The sequence below is a fragment of the Aquila chrysaetos genome, chromosome 14 (genome assembly GCF_900496995.4).
Source record: "Aquila chrysaetos chrysaetos chromosome 14, bAquChr1.4, whole genome shotgun sequence".
Lineage (NCBI taxonomy): Eukaryota > Metazoa > Chordata > Aves > Accipitriformes > Accipitridae > Aquila > Aquila chrysaetos.
The window spans coordinates 4,358,620-4,383,665 of record NC_044017.1 but is presented as its reverse complement, the minus strand read 5'-3'; the positions used below and the strand labels follow the sequence as shown (position 1 = coordinate 4,383,665).

The 25,046-nt window shown below is 40.5% G+C and overlaps 1 protein-coding gene across 3 annotated transcripts in view; it reads left to right on the top strand.

The window, feature by feature from the left end:
* Window positions 1-25,046, top strand: part of PCCA (propionyl-CoA carboxylase subunit alpha) — a 300,837-nt gene that overhangs the window by 5,033 nt on the left and 270,758 nt on the right. For all 3 annotated transcript variants that reach the window (XM_030036718.1, XM_030036719.1, XM_041128639.1), the window contains exons 2-4: window positions 2,946-3,023; window positions 6,249-6,296; window positions 6,379-6,447. In XM_030036718.1, coding sequence (XP_029892578.1) covers window positions 2,946-3,023; window positions 6,249-6,296; window positions 6,379-6,447 — 195 coding nt within the window. The remainder of the gene's footprint in view (window positions 1-2,945; window positions 3,024-6,248; window positions 6,297-6,378; window positions 6,448-25,046) is intronic.

Below are 25,046 nucleotides of genomic sequence, written 5' to 3'. Positions count from 1 at the left end.
AATTTAGCAGTGTTCCTTTGTGGCCCTAGCTGTGCATTATTTACAAAATGTCTTTTTATTTTTAACTACTTATTCAGTTGCTCATAGTGGCTAGGAGCAGACCTCTAAAGAGACTTTTCCTGAAGTGAATTCTAGATTAAGCAAGCTCTTAAACCTTAGTGTATATTGCTAGAGATACATACAAAACCCCACAACTCCTTCTTTCCAAAACTGTGGATTAGAGTTGGAATTTCACATCTGAGTTGAGCAATATGCTTGATTTGTTTTAGCAAATTACCCCACATGTATTCAATTCAGGGCTGAACCTGGATCTCTAAGTGATTCTAGTGTGTGTGTGAGAGGAGGTAGTTAAGTTTTTAAACATAGATGCATGATTAGGTTAGGCTATTACAAAATTTTTATGTGAAATCTGTCCAATTCTGTAGTGTAAAAACAGAGCTGAGTGTGGTTTAATGCTTTTTCAGTTTTTTTAATTGCTTGGTAACTTTACTCTTTCTGTATAAAAAGTTTGAACAGGGCTTTTTTTCAAGACAGCACATGGCTAAGATTCCAAGCCTTAGTGCTAACTAATTTTCCCATCATAGCTTTTCCTTCCAGTCTCCATCTGTGGCATAACTTTTCTGGCTTCTCATATGTGTTCAAAACTAGCTTTGTATAAAAGGTGTTTACAAGAAAATTCAGAAGCTTTTCCTCCCTTGCCCCCTCCCCCGCTAGCTAACTGCAAGTATTTAGATTAGCCCCACTGACCCTTAACAAGCACTTTCTTCAATGAATAATATTAACTCGGTGGAGGTGTGTGGTTTGTTTTGTTTTGTGGTTTTTTTTTTTTTTTTGGGGGGGGGTCCTGTATGACCTTCTTCAGACTATTTGTGGTCTCACAAGCACTTCTGTCAATAGTGTTTGACAGGAGAGGAACTCAATCTGCTTAACTGTGTGTACTCTGGAGCAGGAGAGTGTACTCTGCTGCTTCTGCTATAGCTATCCTTGCTCTTCCCTCTGACAGGATCTAAATTGCAGTATAGTCACTGAAGGTGTAACAGTGCTGCCATAAACTTGGGATAATAACCAGCTGGTAGGTATGGTTGCAGCTGGCGGAATTCTGTCCTTAACTGTATCTTCCCTCTTTAATGCCTGAAACAGCTTGTAGTGTCACATTCTCAGATGAAGAATAATATACCCCTACAAAAAAAGAAACCTCTGGTGGTTTTGATTCTAGCACATCAAATGATTTGCCTTTCAGGTTGTTATTCTGGATTTTATTTTTGGAGAGTGAAGAGAAAAAATGAAAGAAGCAAAAAAACCCTACCAAAACAAAAACCAGAATGGGAGAGAACCCAGCATGTGAAACAGGGTGGAACAATTGCTTTCCACTGACTTTTTAGTTCCAGAATAATTAAGAATATCTGAATTGTTCCAGAATAATTAAGTTGATCTGGATTACCTGGGACAGTGTATGCTATGTCTGCCACTAGTGATTGGCATCTAAATCGTCTGTGAAGCTGTAGCAGCTTTCTACTCATGAAGCTTGGTCTGAGCTGACATGAGGTAGCGTGCTCTAAGGCTTCCTTTAGTTCTGTATCACAGGACTTGTGTTGAAATATATTGTTTTTCCTTTATAACATTATAATGTCAGCTGCGTTACAAATGTGATGCCCTTCTCAGTCCTGGGGTGGTTTCTGCTTTCTGTGATACATGAAAAGTATCTAGATCAGGCTAGAGGGCTGCGCAGGGAGTGTTCTCATTCCAGTTACTGCCAGCCACTGGTACTTCAGAACCAATATGAGCTTACAGTAAACTTAAGATAATTGAAAAATTGATAAAGTTTTATGTTCACTGCTGTTGTGGAAGGGGCAGCTGAATTCTCTGGCTCTCTCTCTTCATATTCTTTATATGAACATATACTTCCTTAATTTTTGGTCTCCTTTCTAGTGTAGTGTAGTCAGTCTTCATCTTTTTTTTTTAAGTCTTCTCACAGGAGAGCCTTTACTTTCTACTACATAGATTTCTGCAACTTCTGAAAACGATTCTTTCAGACAGAATTGACAGGTTCTGAGTTCTGGCAGTTGCCAGTCACTGCTGTTACATGCTTCCTACTAGGCAATATTCAGTGTTAGGGCTTTTTACAGTCTTTTTTATTCCAACTGGGTGAGCAGGTGTAGTTCTCCCAGAGCTGTCTGTATTGATGCAACTTTGGTGTGGGGTCATTTATCTGTCTGATTATTTTTGTTTATGGTTAACTGTAGCTGCCATTATGTTGTGAATTGACTTGCTTGAGAAGTACCTGTCTGAATCTCCTCCTTAATACACCTGCAAATCTGTTGTATCATCTATCGTGTTCTCTTTGAAATAGCATGTGTATGCTGCTTTTTCCTGACATGTCATGCAAAATTGTTAAACTATAGGAGCTGTCTTTGTAGAAGTTGATTCAGAGCAGAAGTCTCAGAGAAAAGGAGAAAAAGGTCTCTGTTCCTCAGACCACCATCAGGGGTTGTGGTAGGGAAGACTGGGAGCTGAACTATCATCTAAAGTCTGTTCTACTTTTTGCTCTCCATACTGGCCCAGTCCATTAACTGCCTTACTCCCAGCAGCTCCCTAGCAGCGAAGACCTCTTCCTATACGCAGCACACATGGATGCGTACTCTTTTGAGAACTTTGTAGGTATTTCTTGGAACAAGAAGGAAAGAAGGTGGTATAGTGGCGAGCTTATTAAAAATCATTTATACCTAAGCTAATGACTTCATATCTAGAGCTTCTGAATTGTTTTTGGTTACTGTTTGTTGTGTGTGTGCTTGCGGGAGGGCAGATCTTTATAAGCTTTTGTCCAGTTGGTGAGAGAATGGAAGGATATGGAAGAGTTTCCTCAACATGTTAGTATGTGAACTGTTTTTATCTTACTGGAATACTGTAGCAGGAGAAAAACGTTTAACTCCCTCTTTCTTCTGTAGTGTGAAATACTGTGTTCAAGATGGTGCCTTATAACTTCACATAAATTGTATTCGTCTGTGTATGATCCAAATGAAAAGGTAAGTAGTATGGTGCATGTTTTCTCTTTAACATTTTACTGTACCACTGACATTTGGCTTTTAAAGCTATCCTGTCCCCTGTGCTGCTACTAACAGTGGTAGTTCTCCTAGTATAACCCGTGTAGAGTCACTAGTTTAATAGCATGTTTTTCTTCCTTTTTTAAACCAAAAAGGAAGTTGCTTTTACAGTATACTTGTCAAGATTGGATGCTACTTCAAGTGCATACCTTAGAAGGTTGGATAAGTGATTGTGAGCTTGGGAAAGTTACGTACTGGCCTGAACATGTTATAATTATGAAACAAGTATTAGTATTCTGCATGGGGGAGTATAGGCCTGTTAAAACACCTGGAAGCTAGACTAACCAAAAGCTTTTCATAGAAACAAAAGCATGCAATAGTGGCAGCATGATTGTTAAATGATCTGACACAGGGGTGAGAACTTTAGAGCTTGGATAAAGGTGGGCCTTTAGGGCCCGCAGAGAATAGTAAATCCTCATCTTGGGACTTGTGCAGCCATCTCAATTTACAGTTACAAACCAAGAAAAACTTTTCGTGTGGGAGATTGTCTTGGCATGGCCTCTGAAGTAACACACTTGGAAAAATAATGTGGCTGAAGGTACACTAGTATTGAAGGGCAAGAATGCGGACAGCTCAGGACTGGTAGGCTTGCCCTTATATACCAGTATAGAAGGAATTAACCAGGAGTGAAACAGTATTAGAAAATGGGGAAAACCTGTATGTACCTAGAACTGTGGCTTAAAAAGAAGTCTTCTGAAGAAATCTGTATTCTTAAGGTCCTTGCTTAATCAAGTTTGCCTTCCTTTTCTAAAGGCATAGTTATGTTTAGACAATGTAATTGAGTATTTGGTTTCTCTTAACTAGGAGCTATGTCATTCCAACTGGTGGCTACTACAGATAGTTTAACCTCTTTTCTGCTTTTTCCATTCACTGCCCCTTCCACTGTCTTTGTAATGACAAAAGTTTCATATGAGACCTTTTGGAGCGAATTAGTGGAAATGACATAAAAAAGAAATGCTGCATGTTACTTCAAATAGGCATGTGATTTTTAAAATTTTTTTTTTTTTTTTTTTTTTTTACATGCTGGACTTGAGACTTGCCTTTAACAGCAGGAGCAAGAGTCCAGTCTCTTCCTGTTAGTGTCTTTATTGCAGAATTAGAAAATTAAAGTGCATGTCAAATATTCTTAACATCTTGATACTGAGAGTCTTGTCTTGCGCAGTGACCATACTTGATTAATGAAACAACTCTTATATACCAAGAACTAAGTTGATGAAGTATTTGAATTATTAAACTTTTCAATGCCAAGTATTTGGGAGCTTTTTTTAATTCCCCCTCAAGTTTGTCTGCCTAAAAAACTTCAAGTACCTAGAATGCTGAAATTTAGATTCAGGAACCGATTTTTGTGAGCATGTTGGAAACTTTTCAGTTTTTTCACTGGGTTTTAGACCAGGTCCCCAGCTAAAAAAACCTCTCCAAACAAATTGCTAGCTCCTGTGGTGTTCTTACAGTATTTGTGCCTCTGATAATTGAGCTTGCTTAAGGATGTTAAAGATCTGTCTTTTGAGTGGGGGGGGTGCATGCCTGTGTACGAGACAGCGGTACACTTTCCTCAGCAGATTTGGTTGAATTTACCATATAAGCTTTCTGCAGCTCTTACGTGGAAGGTTTTATCGCTTAATTTCTGTAGATTGTTATCGTGTAGTATTTTTAAACTGGTCATGTGATGCCAGCTCAGTCCTGACTTTGAAGAAGTAAATTAGGTGAAAGGCACCTTGAGTATGTCTGTTTGGAGTAGGGGAGCAAACAATACATACCCTAGTCTGTCAATAACAGTTCCTGTTGGGGTTTTGCAGTGTTCCTTCCTCTCTTCTTACACCTGTCTTCCCCTCCCCAGATTAACTAATGACTGTGGGGATAACAGTTTTACTGTTGCAGTGGCAATACTTCTCCCCCCAGTCCATATAAAAAACAGTTGTTTGGTGTAGGGGAGGGAGAATAGCTATCAAAAGTCTTGGGGTATAGTTTGATAAACCTGATCTGGTGTGACTGCAGGCTGCTCCTGAAGGGGAGAGTCCTGCTGGTTCCCTAACCTGTTTTTTGATTTGGAGCATGGGAGGCAGAGTAGGACTGTTCGATTAGTGTGTTGAACTGATGTGTCCTGAAGCTGCATCCCTGCTAGGTCTGGTGCATGGAAAGCAGTAGGAGTCAGCGTGTAAAGCAGGATTGTCCCTTTCAGTGGCAGTCTGTATTTACAACCAAGCAGGTGCAGTATCAAAGTGCACCTGTGTATTTAGTAGCAAGGCCAGTGACAGCAATAACCCTTACTCCCAGCAATGAGATTTTTATGCTGAGCAACTCTGCTCCTCCACCACTCTTTCTTAATGGGAAGTTTTTGTCTAGGGTGGAAGGCTTATTGACTTTTGACAGCTTGTTATCCCCTTCTTACAGACATGATAGGAGTATTGAAGGTATACTTACAGCATCAAGTTCACTCTACTGAGAAAGGTGACAGTGAATTTCAGGGATGTACTAGATTTGATTTGCTGTTCTGTTGCATTTTGGTTGCTACTTTGTATTGAGTGTGTAGCAGTGTCCTGATGGCAGTGCAGGATTTTGCCAGGTTCTTTGCATGAGGCTCAGCTGCAAGGAGGGGCAAGGCTGGTACAATTCCAAGCGTGCCTGTGCAGGGCAGAAGTGTTGGTCTTTTACCTTCCGTGCTCTAGCCAGGGAGGAACCTCTCCTCCTTATGATTGGAATGTCTTTTAAAGATGTCCCAAAACAGATGAGTCTTGTATTCCAGGTCATCTGTGCTGGTTAGAGGCATTGACCACTGTATCTGCCAGCATGTCTCTTCCCTGGACTTGGCTGGCTCTTAGAGCTTCTGTAGAGTTCTAGTTTCTGCACAGTGCGTGGTAAGGAGAGCCAGGGAATGCTGGTGTGAATAGTCAACACCTTTTTCTTCTGAACTTTTCTGAACCTGTGCCTATGCTAGGTAGATCTAGTATAGCATGCATACTGTTTATGCTATATCATCATTGTTAAATCAGCAGAACCCTTTTAAAAGTAGGTGATCTCAGACTTACAAGCTCATGGATAAGCTAGGGTTTTAGTGGAAGTGAAGGAGAAAAGAATGCTTATTTCTGAAGGGAGAAAAACTTGTGTTTTGTTCATCTCTCAAGATTCTTATTGTTCTTTTCCCTTCAGACTTTTGAAAAACTCCTTATTGCAAACAGAGGGGAGATTGCATGCCGAGTAAGTATGTAATCTTTTAAGTTTTTTGTAGTTAAACTATTGGTATTTTAAATATTGATAATTGTCACTTCTTATATGGTAGGTCATCAAAACATGTAAGAAGATGGGGATTAAAACAGTTGCCATACACAGTGATGTTGATGCCAATGCTGTAAGTACGACTCGAATTCAAATGGTAGATGGGATTATTAGTAACTCAACAAGACTTGCAACTGTTGTGCAGGCTTGTTGATTACCATGGTGGGCATGTTGGCAATTCTGAAGTATCTTTGTATATGTCCTTTTTCTCCGTGTGCTTGAAAGGGGGGAGGTGACAAGGGCGGGGAGGATTGGACAAGTATTTAGCATGTTTTTTGTGTGAAATCTTCTGTGTTTTGCACATGTAAATGTTACCTTGCTTTTTCCCTGGATTAAGCTAGGCAGTAACACCTGGTAGATACATGCACCAAGTGTAAGAGTGGCAGAGGAACCTAAATTTTGTTTTGCTAATATACACAAAAAAGGCAATGAAAAGTGGATCTTAGGAGATGGTATAGAACTTGGTATAAATTGTTCCTGTGCCTGGTAAATCCAAGTCATTGCTCCCCACTTCACAGAGGAATGGCCTCTCCTACCAGGTGTGCTGAATGGGCCTACTGGAGCTGTTCCATTTGGTGAGGATATTGAGGTGACTTGAATATTCAGCAGCATGGCAAGAAGGTGGTAAAATGGCTATCTAGACAAGTAAGGTACTTGTCTAACTACTTGCCCATTTTCAGGTCTTGTAGTCTTTTGTCTACTTTATTTTAGAAATATTTTAAGTGACTTGTAGCAAGAATAGGAAGGTAATTTCCTTTGTGATATAACAAGTGTAGTCGTACTTGCATATCCTTGTTGACTAGAGAGAACATCATATTATTCCTTGCCTGCAAGAACTGGTACAGGAGAAAGGAATGGGGGTGCCTCTGTGTCCCGGGATAGTTTGTTGAAATCTGGAAGGGAGTTAAAACCCTGTGTTATGATTTAATAGAAGAAGTCCCTCAGACAAGCTATCAGGAAAAAAATAAATCTATTTTATGCAGGACAGGACTTGTGAATATAGGTGGCGGGTTGCTCAACACTGAAAAACTGAAGCATGGTTGATGGAATCTGTGAAAGTAATTAGAACTTAGGTGTTTTCAGAGTCAAGTGAAAGGTGAGAACTGGTGGGAGTTTTGGACTTCGACAGTGCTTTTGTCTGAGTCCTTTGGTTCTGTTCCTACATGACCAGCTCAGTTCATATAAATAGGCTGTAGGTAGAGCAAGGGACTGAAACTGGATTTTCTGAGACAGGACAAATGCCCTACTGCTTGACTTCTTTGCCAAGTACTCTTCATTCACCTCAGAAAGAATTATAGTTGGTCTGGATTTTAACTGGTAGCTATAACTGGGAGACTATAGTAGCTTGTGGGTGCTCAATGGACTGTGAAATGAATTCTTAATGGATAGGTGTCAGACTTCATGATAAATCCTAATTCTTTGGGAAGCCAAAGGTTAAGTGGGTATGAATACAAACTACTCTGTATGATCTATAATCCCTCTAGTAAAACTGAAGTATGCTGATGGGTACTTGTATTCTATCTTATGTATATGGTATCTGCTGTTAGCATAAATGGATTCGCTGTTTAGCAGCATTGCATAGTCTTGTTCACTGGAGTGAATTCATTCTGAAAATAGGTTAAAAAAAAGAAAATGTTTTCTTTCACTAGTCTGCAACAGACTTGAGAAAATGAATTGGTCTTCTCTCCAGTGTCTCTGGATGGCTTTGGTTATTGTGTGGGCTCTGCTATGAGCTGGAGACTATGAAAAAATCTGATAGTAGTAAGTAAAAACCAAGATTGAAGAACATAATGAGGGAATAAGAATGACAGGAAAAAGTACAACTCATGACCTTAGGGAAGGGAGTACAAATAGTGCATTACAAAGAGGAAATTGAAAATATGTCTATTCTGCTTCAGTCTGCAGTGCTGCCTTAGCTTTAAAATATGAATAGGGTCTTTAATTTGTAACAGTTCATAAGAGAAAGGAAATACAAGCTGGTATCTCAGAAATGCACTAATATAACAGTTCATAAAGATAATATTAGGTGTGCTGAATGAGACACCGACAGTTTGAGTTCGTGGACTAGAGAGAAAGCTTTAACAAATGCTGTAAGGGTGAAATAGTGTCTGCTTAGCTCCTTGGATCCATGCTTAAAGACCAATCAAACCTATCTGTACAAGGTTAAGTGTTAGCTGTGTGCACTGAAGAAGCTCCAAGTATTTGAAGGAAAATGAAAGGCTACCTGAAACACTGTTCTGTGTGCTTAAAAATAGGGTAGTGGTATTAAGTCTAAGCTAGTTTTTTGGTCTAGTTATACATATGTTGCTTATGTCTACCATACATCCTTTAATCACTACCTTGGGTGCTTGCACTGGGAAACAGTTTAATGTCATCTGTCATTTAACGACTTGGTTACCTCCAGTTATTCATTGTTTGTGGGAACAACCTGGCCATTGCAGGGGTGTGTGTGTCTGTCAGTTTGGATGATCTGCATAGATGAGTCCAGAGGCCAAATTCTTTGACTGTGTTACTTACCATAAAGTAACAAACCATGTTTGTCCTGTGGTGTTCATTTTTGTTCAGGTTCCATCAACAGTGACCTTCTTGGTTATACTAGTGGTAGCAGAATCTCAAACACTCTGAAATCCAAATTAGGAGCTGATGCAGCCTGCCAAAGGAACCTCTGTCCTCAATGTAGCTAGGGGAAACCTGTTTGCTCAGTGGTGGGATGCTGTAAAAGAGTTGTGAATATCCTTTTTATTTTGTGCTTGACAGGATTAAGCAAAACATTTCTCACTCCTTTAAGACTTATATCACAAAGACAATGAATATCATAGGCAGCTACCCTGAGGATGATAGCTGTTGAACCAAAAGTAAGAATAAATGTAGACGTATGTGGTTGAATTAGTTGCTCATCCCAAAGCTGTTTGTCTTTACTATAAATAGTGGGACCTGGTTTTAAGTGACTGGAGTAGGTAGGGATGGCTTACAAAAATATTTTTGATTGAAGTGTTTAGGAATAACATTAATTGCAGTAGGTAAATTTTCTGTTTAGAACTTAGAGTAACCTTTGAGATGTAGTAATAGCCCCTTACTACATTACCTGTGTAACTACTTGCTGAAATATGGGTAGTCTGATGCTCTTGATACCAATTCATCTTTACAAATAACTTTAGAAGGAGGCCAAACCAGACAGTCTGTTACATCTCTCTGGCTTTCCTTTCTGTCATGCTGGTTGAAAACAGAACTGAAATTTCACTGAAGCAGGGTTCTTTGAGTGTGCTTGTGAACTATTTAAGGGGGGGGGGGGGGTGGAATTCAGGCTCTTCAGTGATAGCTTCTAGTTTATTCCCCACCCAGTGTCATATGCATAAATGACCCAAGCAGGCATTTTTACCGGTGTTTGGATGGGAATGGTATACATAGTCTTAAAATCATTGTTCTTTGAATAAAGATACACTAAGATTCATTAGTGAATAATCTTATCCTAGAACTTTATTTTGGAAATTTTTTTTGTTGAATATTCAACTTTTCTTTCTTTTTTTTTTTTTTTTAAATGTTAAAATTCTCTGAAATCCTTGTGGAGTTTATAGTGCTGAATGGAGGTGCTGGGAATAGCTGAAATACATATAGACTTTCAATGAAACTACTTTTTCTTGTTCTTCAGACTTAATTTCTATGGAACAATGGCAAATGTCTTGAGTATGCTGTAGAGCAATATTCATTTTGACATACTAATTTTACATATTAATGAGAAGTAACTAGACTATAACAGTACAAAGGAATTTTCATTTCAAGAAATTAAAACTTCACTAACTGTTATGAGCAGGAAGCAGCAGAAAGGACTGTTATAAATTATGAATGTGGCAAAAATTGAACAACCTACTGAGAGCCAAATTAAGCTTACCTGAAGAAGGAAAATACAAAGAACAAAAATACTGTTTTGTGCACTTAATTAAAAAAATTGCCAAAGATCTGAAGGATTTCTATAGGTTAAAATTGTTAAGGTGATAGGGAGGGAATGTTAACAAAGCTTAAAAGGAGGTGGGTGATTTCATAGACTTTTGGGTGCTTGTGTACTAATGCAGAGTTACAGGTAGCTGGAAATGGTATTAAATGGGATTGGATTACATTTAGAGGTGGGAGGGTGTGTGAATTGGGGGAAAAAAGATTATGTCCAAAGTTATTTATGCAGCAGAAGAGAAGTTGCTGCTTTAACAACTGTCCTGAAATAAAATCATTGTGGTGGTTGGGGAAAACAGCCTGACAAAATGGCTTCTGAAACCCCCATAGAGCATACAGTTGCTCATGTGGTACTGATTATGTTGAGAAAAGTAGGTCATAATGGATGCTTTTTAGGGTCTTGAAAATCCTGGCTAATACTCTTCGTTACATCTGTTATTTTGGGGAAAGCAAAGGAAAGAAATTGTATACTGTTCAAAAAGCTGATTTTTTTTTGTGTTTGTTTTTGTTTTAAAACTTCAGAGTTCAGCTTGCAAGACACTAATTCTTTACACTTGGATAGGTAAAGTGGGGAAGGTCCAATAGAATTTGGAAACTTTTTTAATTAAAACATCTGGTGGAATTATTTTTGGGATGAGAAAACAAGCAAAGAAGTTTCGGGTGAACAAGAGTAATCGTATGTACTTTTTCCCCCTGAACTGATTGGAATAGAGGGTTAAGATGAAAGAGCCTCCTCAACCATAAATGTAACACTGATGGTGCAAACATTGTCAAGGAAAGCTAGAGAACTATTGTAATGCCTAATGTAATCAGCTAAAAGTATGATAAATGAAGAACAAGCTTTCACTAATTGGATCTGAACAAAAGAAGGTATAGCATAAAGCAGTGAATGAGATATAATTTTATTTGGCATTTTTTAACACAGCAGGGATTCTATAGCCATACGAAGCAATGAACTATAAATGACTGAAAAAATCCCATGGGAAAGTAATGTAAACTACTAAAACTTTACAGAGTAGTGGACAGTTAGTTATACTTCTTTAAGATTTTTATTTTTTTTCTGTCAGTCACTTAAGACTTCAGGTGCTATTGTATTAAATTGCCTTAAGCATAGACATCTCCAAATGTTTTTAGCTTTTGCAGATCATCTTGTTCTACTAGATAATACACAACCAAAAATGATGCAAATGCTTTTATTGATGTAAAAATAATTGCACAGAATTCAGCTGTTCTCCAGAAACTGTAGTCTTCGGAATGAAGGAAAATGGAAAAAAATCAAATGACCTAGAAATGGAAGATCTATATTCCTTTCCTTTTTTTTTTTTTTTTTTTTTTTTTAAGCTTGGAGTCTGAGGCAGTATTTCAAAAGGAAGTTGGGGAAAATGTGGTTTAGGAACTGCAAAGCTGATTAAGGTTGTAAGCTTCTACACCAAGTCTGTATTGAGCTGAATGAATTTGGGTGAACAAGTTGAGCTTTTGACTGAAACAATAAAAAATTTGAATTTTGCTGAAGACTTCCCTATAGCTTAATGGGGTGCTGTCGGGTTCCTTTGGTCTTAAGAAATCTAGTTGGCAAAAATAAATATTGTGGGGGAATTTGGCATTTAAGTTTTAATCTAAAAAATTTAGCTAGATTGAAATGTGGAATTTTATCCAAAACTGAGTTTTATTTACTTGTAACTAACTTACAAATACAGAGGTCTTAAACTTTGTCCAAACTCTGATTTACTAATTTTTTTTTCTGTTTACTTCTTTAAAATATCCCATATGCAAAGCTTTCTTCCATCATCTGCTACAAAACTAGAAATTCAGTCATTTTGACAGCTCATTGTTTCCCAGTGGCACTTCAGGAGTTTGTGCTCAGATAACCTGAGGAGAGATCTGTTCAAACATCTCTAGGTACTCTAATATTAGGAAATGGTAGTATTTTAATGCCTTGTTTAAACACACGATTCCTAGACCTCTGTCTAGAGTGTATAGAATGGACTCTGCCTCCATGTACTGTCTGGAGAAATTCCCTCTTCATAAATGGTGTTGTTTCCAAGGTGTGCAGAATATGAACGTATCAGATTGTGCCAAGGAAACACTACATTCAGGTTTGCAGTTGGTGTTCTGCTCTTCCTTCAGTGCATTTACCTTTTGATTCAAAGCCAAGACAGCACATTGCTTATTTCTTCACAAGAGATGGTGGAAGTGATGTTACTATCCTGTCCCCTTGCCTTATTGAGTGAACTAGTAGCATAAGAGATGTCAGTGGTGGTCATCCTGTGAAGACTCCAATACCTCTGTGGAAGGAGTGTGCTTTTGTTCAAAATTATATCTTGCCTGCCAAGTGTAGTCTGCTTTTTCTTTTTAAAACTGTATCGTTGCTTCTAAGCTGAGTGGATTGGTGAAGGGTGCTGTTGATGAGGAAATAATCAATTTCTCATTGGCTGTGAGGAGCAATGAAAGCTTGATCTGCAATTTTAAAAGTTGGGGGCTTATCAGAGCTCTAGAGTCCTAAAGTTTCAGCCTGTTCTCCAAAGACTGGCTGTGCATTTTATTCAGGGATAGGATAATGTGAAATACATATATGACCTTTGGAACAGGTCAGACTCCTTTTGTGTAGTTTGATGGCTAAGCTGAAATGTGGCTTGTGTTGGACTCTGGTTGAAACTGTAACACTGAGTAGGAGAGGAAGGGTGTAGAGTAGAAGGCTTTAAGCATCATGCTGCAGTCCTTTTGGGGACACTTCCTTGGAGGTGGGAAGTATGTGTTAGAAATGAGGGAGTTGAATCCAGATCTTTTGACCTTTGTGGGGAGGGTTATTTAACTACCAAGCTGATTTATTGGAAGGATCAATGCATGGATTAATATTCATTTCTTGTCATAAAGCTCATTTGGGAGAAGTGGTGGTTGTCAGAAGTTGCACGGAATCATCCTTGGGGCAGGAAAATGTGGAAGCCCAGTCAGAGAAGTTAGTTGCAACTTAAATGTGCAGGTGCTCAGCCCTGTGGAGAGTGAAGCAGTGGTTCTGTGGGTGCTGATGACTGTCTACATCAGTAGGTAGAATAACAGGAGTGGATCTGTAGAGTGAAATGGTTCATGCTGAAGACATGGTGTCCTTGCTGCCTGCCTTTTAGCATCTCTGTTTCCAGTCTGGTGCTGTGGACTCAGTGCCTACTAGTGGTCGTTTGATGTGCTTGCTGGACTGCATCGTTTGGTTGAGTTTTGCCTGGAAGATATCCAGTTCACGTGCTTTGAGACAGCTGTGTGTTGGAGACAAATGTGTTGTAAGTGGGGATGACTGAGAGATTAACATAAAAAAAATGCACTCCTGGTTTGAACTTAAATGCTAATGTACACTGAAGCCGCTCTAATTGCTTGCATGATACTGCCCTTCTGGGTCTTTTCTTGCTCTGGCACTTTTCTGACTTTGTGCTAAGCTGTTTCAGTGCTCTGGACGCAGCAGACGCGTTATTTGTCAAGTTAGTTAACATTTTTTCTACTGACTTAGTACATTAAAATATTTCAGTGGAATGTCTGACAGTTGCTGGAGCCATGTATGGAAGCAAGATGAGTTGGGAGTAGGTCAGCGATCAGTTAAACTGACTTCTGTTGCCTTGCCAGCTCCAGGGCTCCGACACTGTACCCAGAGCTCTGGGGTTTGGAGAAATGTACAGGCACCTCAGAGATCAACCTTAAAGTCTAGGCGACAGGCTGAGCAGGGCTGAAGTCACTGGGCTTCACTTGTTCCGAAGACTTGCCTCTCTTGGGCGGCAGGGGAGGAGCAGGCAGCTCCTTCTTTTGAAGCCACAAGAGTTTGCTGAGGACACCCCTTGAAATACTGTCATTGGCAGCTCTGGATCAGTGGCTCCTGCTGCTGTAATGCTGGCTCAAATTTGTGCTTATTACAGTGAGTTGCCCCAAGAAACCGAGTGGGTGTACACCTATTGTAGTTCATTTTGCTTGTGTTAATCTCCAGTGGTGGTAGTGGAAAGTGCTGTATGTAATAATTTTTATGCAATGAAACATTGTCAGTGTGACCCAAAAATATAGTTTTACCATCTTCCTCTGTAAAAGAGGTGCTGCAGTGGCATTGTTTCCTGCTGCCTCACCCCCTTGGACACAAGAACGGAAGGTCCTTCGATCCCTTCTTTGCTTTCTGAGTGTCCTATCTTTTTCCTGACTTTATCCTTCACCCAGCTTCTCAGCAGTAACTGTTTCATTGTGCAGATTCACATCTCTTACTCTGTGGTTTATATTGTCCCAGCTGTGCTATTATCAGCTGTGGTTGTGGACATTCAAGGATGATCTATTTTCAGGCAGTATTCATGAGCAATGCTGTTTGGTAATACTGTCTCGTTTCTTGTCTGTGTGGGTGTAAGCACTGCTCAGCAGGCCTTGGGCTGCTTACTATTAAGACGACTTCTAGACGGAGATGGAGCTGAGGCAGTTTTTGTGAAAAATGTTCACAAGTAGTTGGGAAATGGCTTTTACAACTGATTTAAGACTGTGCTGCCTACTAAGAGTAGTTCTCTCCCTTTCTTACCTTCCTATCTTTTGTGTACCTGACACTTTTGTTGACACTACTGTGTGTGCAGCCTTTTGTTAAATGGTTCCAGGCTGCTTATCTGTGAACAGTGGAAAAAAAATGAAAGAAATGTGGATCAGTAAGCTGATGCGACTCCCTGCATAGGTTAATGAATGCTAGAGCTAATGCCATCAGGACACATGGTTGGGGACCAGGAGAAAGGAGAGTACCTGATTAATCTTTTGAGAGGCAGTGTAGATTTCATGTCTTGAGTTAGTGTGAGCCTGTATTGCTGGTATTGGTTTCCTTCCCTGCTCCCTTTTTCCCACATCCCCCACTGGTGGGATATGTGATGGGACTATATAAAGAGCTGGATTGGGAAGTGGAGCCATCTTAAAAGATCCTTGTAAGGATGGTTGTATTTAAAACCAGATACTTTCCTTGATTGTTAGCTGTATAGCTCAACAAACAGCTACTGGGGTATTGTGAGGTCTGTGGCTGACAGGCTGTGGTTCCATGGATGGGATCCTGGTGCTCTTTTTCTAGGGAGTAGTGTTAAACAAGGAATTGAATTACACATGAAGTGTCTGAGAGATGGAAAACCTCAGGGTTGGAGACATGAAACAAAGTGAAGATGTAGTAGGGAGAAGGAAAGAAATGCAGTTTGCAAGTTATAAGGTATAGGTATGGATGCATATGTCACTTTCATGGGTGTTGTGGTTTTAGGTTATACTCTTCCTTGTTCTTAAAAAGCATCTGTCTTTCACTTGTTTAGTTTCAACAAGGTAGCACTATAATTTAAAAAGGATGAGTTTGAGATACCCTTTTACTTATTACCACTGAATTGTCTGTAGGTAGCAACTAACATGCTTTGATAGTTGTTTCAAACACGTGGTGATGGTTGTTTAATTAAAAAAAAAAAACCAAAAAAAACCCAACAAACCAAACCCCAAACCAAGCCTTAGTTTGTCCTTCAAGCTTGTCTAGTTCAGGGATGAGAGAGTAATCAGCAGTAGAATCATCATTTAAAGGTCATCTCTGGATAACAAGTTCTTGCTGTGAAATGAGTGTGACACAATTTGTCATATTCAATTTCTTAGAATGAATGAATGGACTCTTCAAAGCTGAATTTGGAGATTATAGGCCTGTGTTAAACTATTAACTGAGACACAAATATATTTAAATCTAAATTTTATGAAAAAACTCCTTAATTTTTAAGCAATTGCTTCATATATAAATTACTCTTCACTTTCACTTTTTCTTGGAAACAAGATGTTCTAGATAACTAGATAGTAACTGCCATTTTTCCCCCAGTAGGAAACTTCCATATTTGTTTTCCTTGAATTAGCATGCCTGCATACATATGGATGTTGTCCTACTAGCCAGACTGATCATGTCTCACAATTAATATTTTCCCTAAAATGGAGTTTATTGCTATGAACGCCTTGATTGAAACTCGGGTTTCTGTCATAGGTTGGCAGGAAGTACTTTTGATTGTGCATGAATAAGCAAGGACTGTGAAAAATGAGATTATGTAGGACTTGATCTGAATTTATATTTCTTGCTGGTAATAGGCCTTAAAATATCAAGTGATATGATAAAACTTTTTCTATCCTGAAACTTTTTTCATGTCTTGGCCAACATGAGTGATAAATATTATGACATACCTGGTTTTTAGTTTAGTACTTGTCTCTTAGTGTCAGGCTAAAGCTTAATCTTTTAGGTCAGTATAGTCAGCCTTGAAGCCTGATTTCAGGTCTTCATTGGAAATTAATATAGCAATTCTTCTAAATGATAATGTCAATTAAAAATGTTTGAAATTGCTTCCGAAAAGGAGTTTTTCTGAAATTGCTTACAGTCCTGGCACTTTCTTGATTATTTTTCAGGATGGATTTACATCCTGACATAGTTTTAAAAAAAAAAAAGAAAAAGAAAAAACAGTAGCACTGGGTTGTTTGACTGTTGTTTATTTCATCCCCCCCTCAAATGCATCTGTGAAAAAACAACTCTCGCCTCTGTGAATCACATATTTAAGAATTATCATTAAAATACACATTCATCATGTTGATCACACTATCTTCAAAAACTTCACTTAACAAAAAGAATTCCCCACACCAAAATCAAAATAACATCATGACAACACCACTGAAAAGTGGACAATTTACACACAATCCACCCCTTGTCCCTTCACCACAATTACAACAACAGAAATCCCCCACAATCATTCTGCTCTTCACTCTCTAGCTGTGTTCAGTCCATGTTTTGCCCATTGCCTTCTCAGTCATTATCCTTATCTTGAATTCCTTGTGCCCCATGTTGGGCACCAAGAAGGACTGTGGTGGGTTGACCCTGGCTGGACACCAGATGCCCACCAAAGCTGCTCTACCACTCCCCTCCTCAGCTGGACAGGGGAGAGAAAATATAACAAAAGGCTTGTGGGTTAAGGACAGGGAGAGATCACTCAAATGTTACTGTCACAGGCAAAACAGACTTGACTTGGGGAAATTAAATTAATTTACCAATCAAATCAGAGTAGGGTAATGAGAAATAAAACCAAATCTTACAACACCTTCCCCCCACCACTCCCTCCTTCCTAGCTCAACTCTACTCCCAATTTTCTCTACCTCCTCCCTCCAGTGGTGCAGGGGGACAGGGAATGGGGGTTGGCGTCAGTTCATCACACGTTGTCTCTGCTGCTCCTTCCTCCTCACACTCTTCCCCTGCTCCAGCGTGGGTCCTTCCCACGGGCTGCAGTTCTTCACAAACTGCTCCAGCGTGGGTCCCTTCCATGGGCTGCAGTCCTTCAGGCACAGACTGCTCCAGCGTGGGTCCCCTGCAGGGTCACAAGTCCTGCCAGAAAACTGCTCCAGCGTGGACTCCTCTCTCCATGGGGTCACAGGTCCTGCCAGGAGCCTGCTCCAGCGTGGGCTTCCCACGGGGTCACAGCCTCCTTTGGGCACCCACCTGCTCCGGCGTGGGGTCCTCCCTGGGCTGCAGGTGGAGATCTGCTCCCCCGTGGACCTCCCTGGGCTGCAGGGGGACAGCCTGCCTCACCGTGGTCTTCCCCATGAGCTACAGGGGAATCTCTGCTCTGGCGCCTGGAGTACCTCCTCCCCTTCCTTCTTCACTAGCCTTCACTAGGTGTCTGCAGAGTTGTTTCTCTCATTCTCACTCCTCTCTTCTGGCTGCTGTTCCCCAGCAGTTTTTTTTTTCCCCCTTCTTAAATATGTTATCCAAGAGGTGCTACCACCATTGCTGATGGGAGCTCAGCCTTGGCCAGCTGGTGGGCATTGGCTGTATTGGACATAGGGCAAGCTTCTAGCAGCTTTTCACAGAAGCCACCCCTATAGCTCCCCCACTACCAAACCCTTGCAAACCTAATACAACCCACCAAAAACCCAAACCAAAACAAACAAAAAACCCCCAACAAAAACCCAAAACAAACCAACCACAAAAAAAACCCAACCCCTGCTGCTGCAAACCTTTGTGTATCTTGATAATATAGGGGAAGAATGGTAGTCTGTGTTTGAATAGTTGGTGCAAGGTAACAGCTATATTTAGTGGTGACTTGGATCTATAGAGATGCATGTATTCTGTTTAGATACAGTACCCTTTTTGGTTTCTGTCTCTGTCTTGCTGTGCTAATCGGGCAATGCTCTGACTTTCATCACTGGACATTAATTTGATGTATAGCATTGCATGAATTCTTGCAGTCCCTTTGTAGCTAGTGTTTAATATCTGCTCACCTGTTGACCTGAATGTTACAGACCTTGTACGGTAGAATGCCGCCAGTTCTTAAAGTGAAACCGTTTTTAATGTGAGCTTGGCTGTTGATAAGCTTGTGACACACTGATTGCTTGTGAAAGCATGTCATGTCCCCTCTCTGCTTTCTGTAGTAATGGAACATCACTGTCCAGGAAGTATGTCTCCAAGATTGACCTTTTATGATTTTGTTCTCATCCTTTTTATTCTATATGTGGTTTCCTGAAGCATTACGAATGAATCTGAGAAGCAACCACAGATTCAGTGTGGCACTGATAGTACCTGTTTGGGGCCGTGAGCGATAGTGCTTTGGAAGGAGGGAGTGGGAAAAAGAAAAGGGGGTACAGTTCTTCACATGCTTTCTTCTATGTGAGTAGTCTGAGCTGCCTGACTAAAGCTGTTGTGTATTCTTCTTTTTTCATCTTCAAAGACCCTTTTCTGCAATAATACAAAAATCTTAGTCTACACTAATGCCTGTCCTAGAAAGCCTATTAAGAAATCATAAATTTGTTTTGTATCTTTTTGCCTTTGATTTTTCTTTGTAATCTCAGATTATAATTGGGTTCCATAGCTCTCTTTGAGTGCATGAAGCTGTCAGTGCAATGAACATGCATCGAGCTTGGGTCCCACAATAACACAACTGTTGGAGAACCCTGTGGGAGAGAATCATAGAATCATTTAGGTTGGAAAAGACCTTTAAGATCGAGTCCAATGATAAAGGAATGAGGAATGTGAATGGAAGCTGAGGCAACTGTGTTGAATTGCATAGAGATAAGATCCCAGTTAGCAATCTGGGATGCTGGTGCGTGGCCAGCAATGGCAGTTGGTTTGTGTTGTTGCGTAAGAACAGTTGTGACCAGGTGATCTTCCAGCTCTTGTTGGTTGGCACTTTTTATGACAGATTCTTACCTAAGTATCTTATAGGCATTTTCTCAAGGATCGAGTGACCTGCCTTAGTAAGGGTATTATGGTGATGTTTCTTTACTTACCTTGGCAGTGATTGTCTCTTGAGAATGGCAGGGGGGAAGGCAGTTTTAAGTTTCTCCTATTGAGTGGCTTTGTTTTTCATGTGGTCCTAAACAGTGTATTCCAGATGTGTGAAACTGAGTGCTTGGTATTTGGACTAATCCATTCTAATACTCTGTCACGATGCTGAATAGTGGCGATCCTGAAGCATGTTCTTCAAAGGCTTGTATTAAGTTCTGTTCACGTGAATATCTAATGGCTAGTTAATGAAAATCTGTATGTCTTGGTATTGACTTAAATAAAAAGTTAAAATTGTTTTCAACAGTGCAGGTGCATCTGACTGTCATACTTCTATTAGGAATTAATTTCTTCCAGTGATTTAAGACAGTAGTGGAGTATAAAAGGTAACTCGAATGAAGCTTTCCATTCTAGTCTTTTAGAGAATAGAACATCTGTCCCCTAGGGAATGCTTTTGGTTTTGTCTTGTTTCTTACTCATATGGATATAAAAACATCTGTGGGTAACTCTGATCCTGTTTCTCAGCATGTATGCTCATAAGGGGCGGGCACATGAGCATGGTGAAGATGCCAGTTTGGTGAATACAAGAGAGCTCTTCCGAGCTGTAACCAGACCTTGATGGGGGCCCTGCATCAAACTGGGGTTCTATGCATTTAGCAAGATGACAGAGGAGCTTAAAACTTGTTTGTGTAGTGCAATTTCTTTCTTTGAACAAAACTGTATCTATTAAACTTGTCTGTTCTTTGATGGTATCAACACTACATTCCCAAAGGACACTTTGGAAGTAATATTAGTTAAGTATTGGGGACTGGTTTCTTATGATACTCCCTGCAAAAGTTGTGCTGTGGACTCATTGTTTCCTTATTATGCCATATTGTAAGCATAAAAGAAAAGCAGCTTTGAGTGAATGAACATGAGTTAATCTTAAATCTTTCCAGCAGTCATGAATTAATATTTAAAGTACATGGAAGGAGCAAGGCTGTGGTGTTCCATGTCTAGGGCTGTGGCAAATGCCTGGTGCTTCTCCCTCAGGCTGGGACTAGGGGCCGGGGGCCCTCAGAAGTGTCAGGCTGTAGTGGTGCGTTTCTTCTGCCTCTCTGGGCTGATCTACAAACTTTCTCGGGAAGTCTCGCTAGGCCTTAGTGTAAGTGTAATGAGTCAGGTGGTTAAGCGTCCCTTGACTGTACCAGGAGCTGTTACGTGGCTAAGACAGGGAGTCATGCTGACCGTCTCAAGGACTCCTGCTGCTCAGTGGAAGTGGGGGACAGGAGTAGAGGTAACTAGTTCTTTCCTAACAACCTTGAGACATATCCCAGCCCTCTTCTGACAACCTTGGAGCATCCCATATCTGAATCTTAAGTCATTCCCTGACAGCCTTGGAGCCTTCCTTATCTGAATCGTAACTCATGTGAAATGGTACCAGTGCAACTGGAATCCCAGTAATTTACTGATGACTGAAGCAAATCATCTCCTGAACCTATAAACAGTGGTACTAAGTGAGAGCCTTTGAGCTCTCCTGGACAGCAGTGGGCTGTGACCAGCATCTCCCTCTGAGTGGGACAGCTCTTGGAGCTTGCAAACTTTCCTGTTTGCAAAGATCAGAGGTCTGTTGCCGAAAGCCAACAAGGCTTGGGCTGATGCTCTCTGCTCCTTGAGACTCAACCCTTTGCCTGTTGAGAAAGATGCTGAAGCATTCAATGTGAATATTTTCACTGAACTCGAGGGGAATTTTTAACAGGTATACCTCTTTTACTTCTTTATGTGTGTATCTCTTACTGTCTTTATGCATGTGTACGTACTAACTTGAATATTCTACAGCAAGTATATTACAAATATGGCTTTTCAAATCTATACTTAAATTACTGTTGTGAACTTTACTCAACTGTGAATGAATCTCAGGCTATTATTATACTCATAATCCTTTTAAATTTCTCTTTTACCCTATTGCCTTTTTGGTCCCTGTATACAGGGAGGCGATTCTTTAAGCAGTCCAAACCATTCCATTTTGTGACAGAGGTGTGCTCTGGTCCAGGCGGTGAGTTGCAGGTGAAGGTCCTGCAGGGAGGAGGTGAGCTGACTGCAGGATCAGGAAGGACAGACTGACAGGTTCTTTGCGGAGAACCTGCAAAGCCAAGAGCTTTGCAAGAGGCTATGCTTGAGTAAGTGGAGGATAGAGACCCTCAATGTAGAGAAGGCTGTGACTTCTGCTACTAGGCCATGTTGTGGTGGATGTCTGCCACAGACCTGATCAAGAATAAGAAGCAGATGAAGCCAGTTTTAGAAAACTGGAGGAAGCCTCATGACTGCAGACCCTACTACTCTTGTGGGGTTTTAATCATCCTCATATTTGCTGGAAAGACAGAGTGAAAGCAATTGAGGAGTCTTCTGAAATGTGTGGAGGATGATTTCTTGACAAATGATTAACTAGAGGAGATACTGTGCTGGACCTCTTACAAAGAGGGAAGAGGTGATCAGGGATGTGAAGCCTATGACTGCTCTGAAGTCGTGAGGTTTAGGTTCCCAAGAGGAGTGAGCGAGACAAACAGCAGAATTACAGCCCTGGGCTTCAGGAGGGCAGGTTTTTGGCCTGAGCAAGGATTTGGTTGCCAGGATCCCATGGGAGACTGCTTTGGAAGTTGAAGTGGCCCAGGAGAGCTGGTCGATACTCAAGGATAGTCTTTTCCAAGCACAGGAGCTGTCTGTTCTGATGTGGAGAAGGCTGAGAAAGTGTGACAGAAGCCTTCCTGGGCTGTATGGGGAACTCAGGCAGAGTTCAAATGCAGAAAGTGAGTATACAGCAGGTGAAGGCAGGGATGGGTTACCTGGGAGAAAGACTTGTCAGAGTGTGCAGGGGCATAATTAAGGAAGCCAAAGCTCAGCTGGTGTTGACTATATCTGTTGACTATATACTGAAGGATGTGGAGGGGCAACAGGAAGTTTCAGTATATCAGCAAAAAAAGAAAGGAAAAGGAGGGCTCATTGGGAAAGATACCTGATAATGGCAAAGGGTATGGAAAAGTCTGAGATACTCAGTGCCTAATTTGCTTTGGCCCTTACTGGGAAAGTCCATTCCTAGACCTCCTAGGTCCATGAGTCTAGTTGCAGTGCCAGACGAAGTGTAGTCCTGTTCACAGTAGGGAAAGATCAATTGGGTATTGTGTAAGTGAATTGGACATAGGAAACTCCGTGGAATGGGTGGGATGTATCCGAGTTGAGGGAATGAGCTGATTTCATTGTGAGACTGCTCTCTTTCATCTTTGAAATGTCAGTATAGTGGGAGGTTCCTGATGACTGGAAGGAGGTCACTGTTTCTTTGATCCAGAGAACTACAGGGAAGTAATCGGAAAAAATTATTGTGTGAAATTTTTTGTAAGCCATGTCTTGTTGCATGAAGTGTGAGAATATGACTGAGAGCAATGTGAGTTTGTGGCAAATCATGCCTGGCTAATCTGGTACCCATCTTTTTATATGACCAGCTCGAAGGATGAAAAAGAGCAGTGGATGTCACTTACCTCGGCTTTACCAGGGCTTTTACTGGTGTCCTGTAGTATCTTAATAGCTGAATTTGTGAGATAGTCAACCTAGCCAAACTACGAAGTGAGGGGAAAAAATTGGATCAGCTCTTTAGAGGTCCCATCCAACCTCAGTTATTGTTCACTTTTGTTTATTGCTTTTTTAAAAACCCACAGGGTAGGGGAGAACTCATTTTATGCAAGTAAAAGCAAAACAGACTAAGTTAATTTGTATTATATTGTCAAATGGGCAAATATATGATAGTCTTTGGCTATGCAATGTGAAAGAAAGAAGCTCACTCTTTCACTACTTATGGCGTCATATTTGATGAGAAAAGGAATGCCTCTTCACAGATAACTTGAATGCTTATGGAAGTATGACTTGTTTCTTTACCTGTGGGATTTTTTTTTTTTTTTTTAAATTGCTTGCCACCCATGGCTGAACCATCAGGTTCAGATTTGGGGAAGCTTTTTTCAGTGAGGATTTTCCTTGGCATATACAATTACCAAAATAATGATGTGACTCTGAGAAGGTAAAAAAAGGTAATAATGAGAGTACATGTAAGTCTCCAGTTGTCTCTCAGTTTTAGTAAAATTTGTGTGTAAAATCTGAAGAATAATGTCCAGAAAGCTAAATAATAGCTCGTTTAGGACAAACTTTCCTACATAATTTTGCTGATCTTGTGCTTAATGTTTTTCAGTTTTGCACATGGTTGTTTAGCTGTTTGAAAGCTCTTCAGATCAACTTTTGAGTGATGGTTTTGTTCCAATGTGCACAGCTGTTGCTCTTAACTAGCTGTTCTGGATGCTACTACTGGTTCAGTATTGGAACTGTCAGTCTCCTAGAAATGCTTCTGAACCCAGGAAAAAGTTAATTTGCTGAGCCTGATTTTTGTTTGCCTTGTTTTTGCTTAATAAGCAAAGGAGTTTGTCTTGAAGAAGAGGTAACAGAACAAGTGTGCTGTGTGGGGTGGCTACTGGGGGCTGCATCTCCCTGCTGTTTCAGATTTAATTTTTTTTTTTTTTTTTTTTTTCCCCCCTTAAAGGCTCTTCCTGAACATAACAAAGGTGATTGTATTGCCTGGCTAATGTTTGTGCTCTGTGGAGGTGAGAAGCTGGTACTTTGAATGTGTTGGAGACTAACAGGAATCCAGTCTTCAGCTTAAAAAAAAACACAAAAGGGAGTGGGTGGGTGGAAAAAAAAAAGTTGTGATAAGAACTTTTAAGTACTGTGACACTCCTCTAGCATTAGGGCCCTGGCAGGTCTGCTGCCTAGTGCTGTGAAGGCTTGGTGCTGGAAGCCTGCCTGGCTGGGCCTGCCTGCTGGCATCTTTAGGCCACTCAGTTATGCTGTGAGAAAGGATCCCAAACGCCTTTGAATGTGGATGACTTGGTAATGCTTGCTTGTACATCTTTAGTGGCTGAAAACCTTGTGTATGTGAGAGGGAAGGGACAGTCGTTGAGGAGCTGCCTTTGAGCACTGTTGCCTGGTAGGGCCAGACCCCAGTGTCCTGAACCTTCCTTTTTGTAAAGAAAGGAGAATAAAATGCAGAAGGGTTGGGCTTGGGCAGCCCACGGTCTGCCACAGTGACCTGCTGCTGGGACTTGAGAAACCATAGCTGTTCCTTTGTTTCTTCTCTTACGCTTTCAGCAAGGTACTGCTTTTCTTGCTCATAGCTTTAAGATTGATTGAAACTTTGAACTATTAACGTATTTGCTTATGTTGTTTACCTTGTCAAGCATGGCAAAATTTTCGAGAAATGTGCAAACCACTGTATCATCTCCTGTACTTTTGGTTTGAGAAGCCATTTTTTATGCCGTATGTAATACTTGATAAATTCAGCAGTTGGTGATTCTGTATGCAATAGTTAAATGCTGAATTCAAAGCTTTAATTTTACAAGACCATAGTATTAATATGGGTTTTGCTATTTTGTCATTTTAATGATAATGTTGTT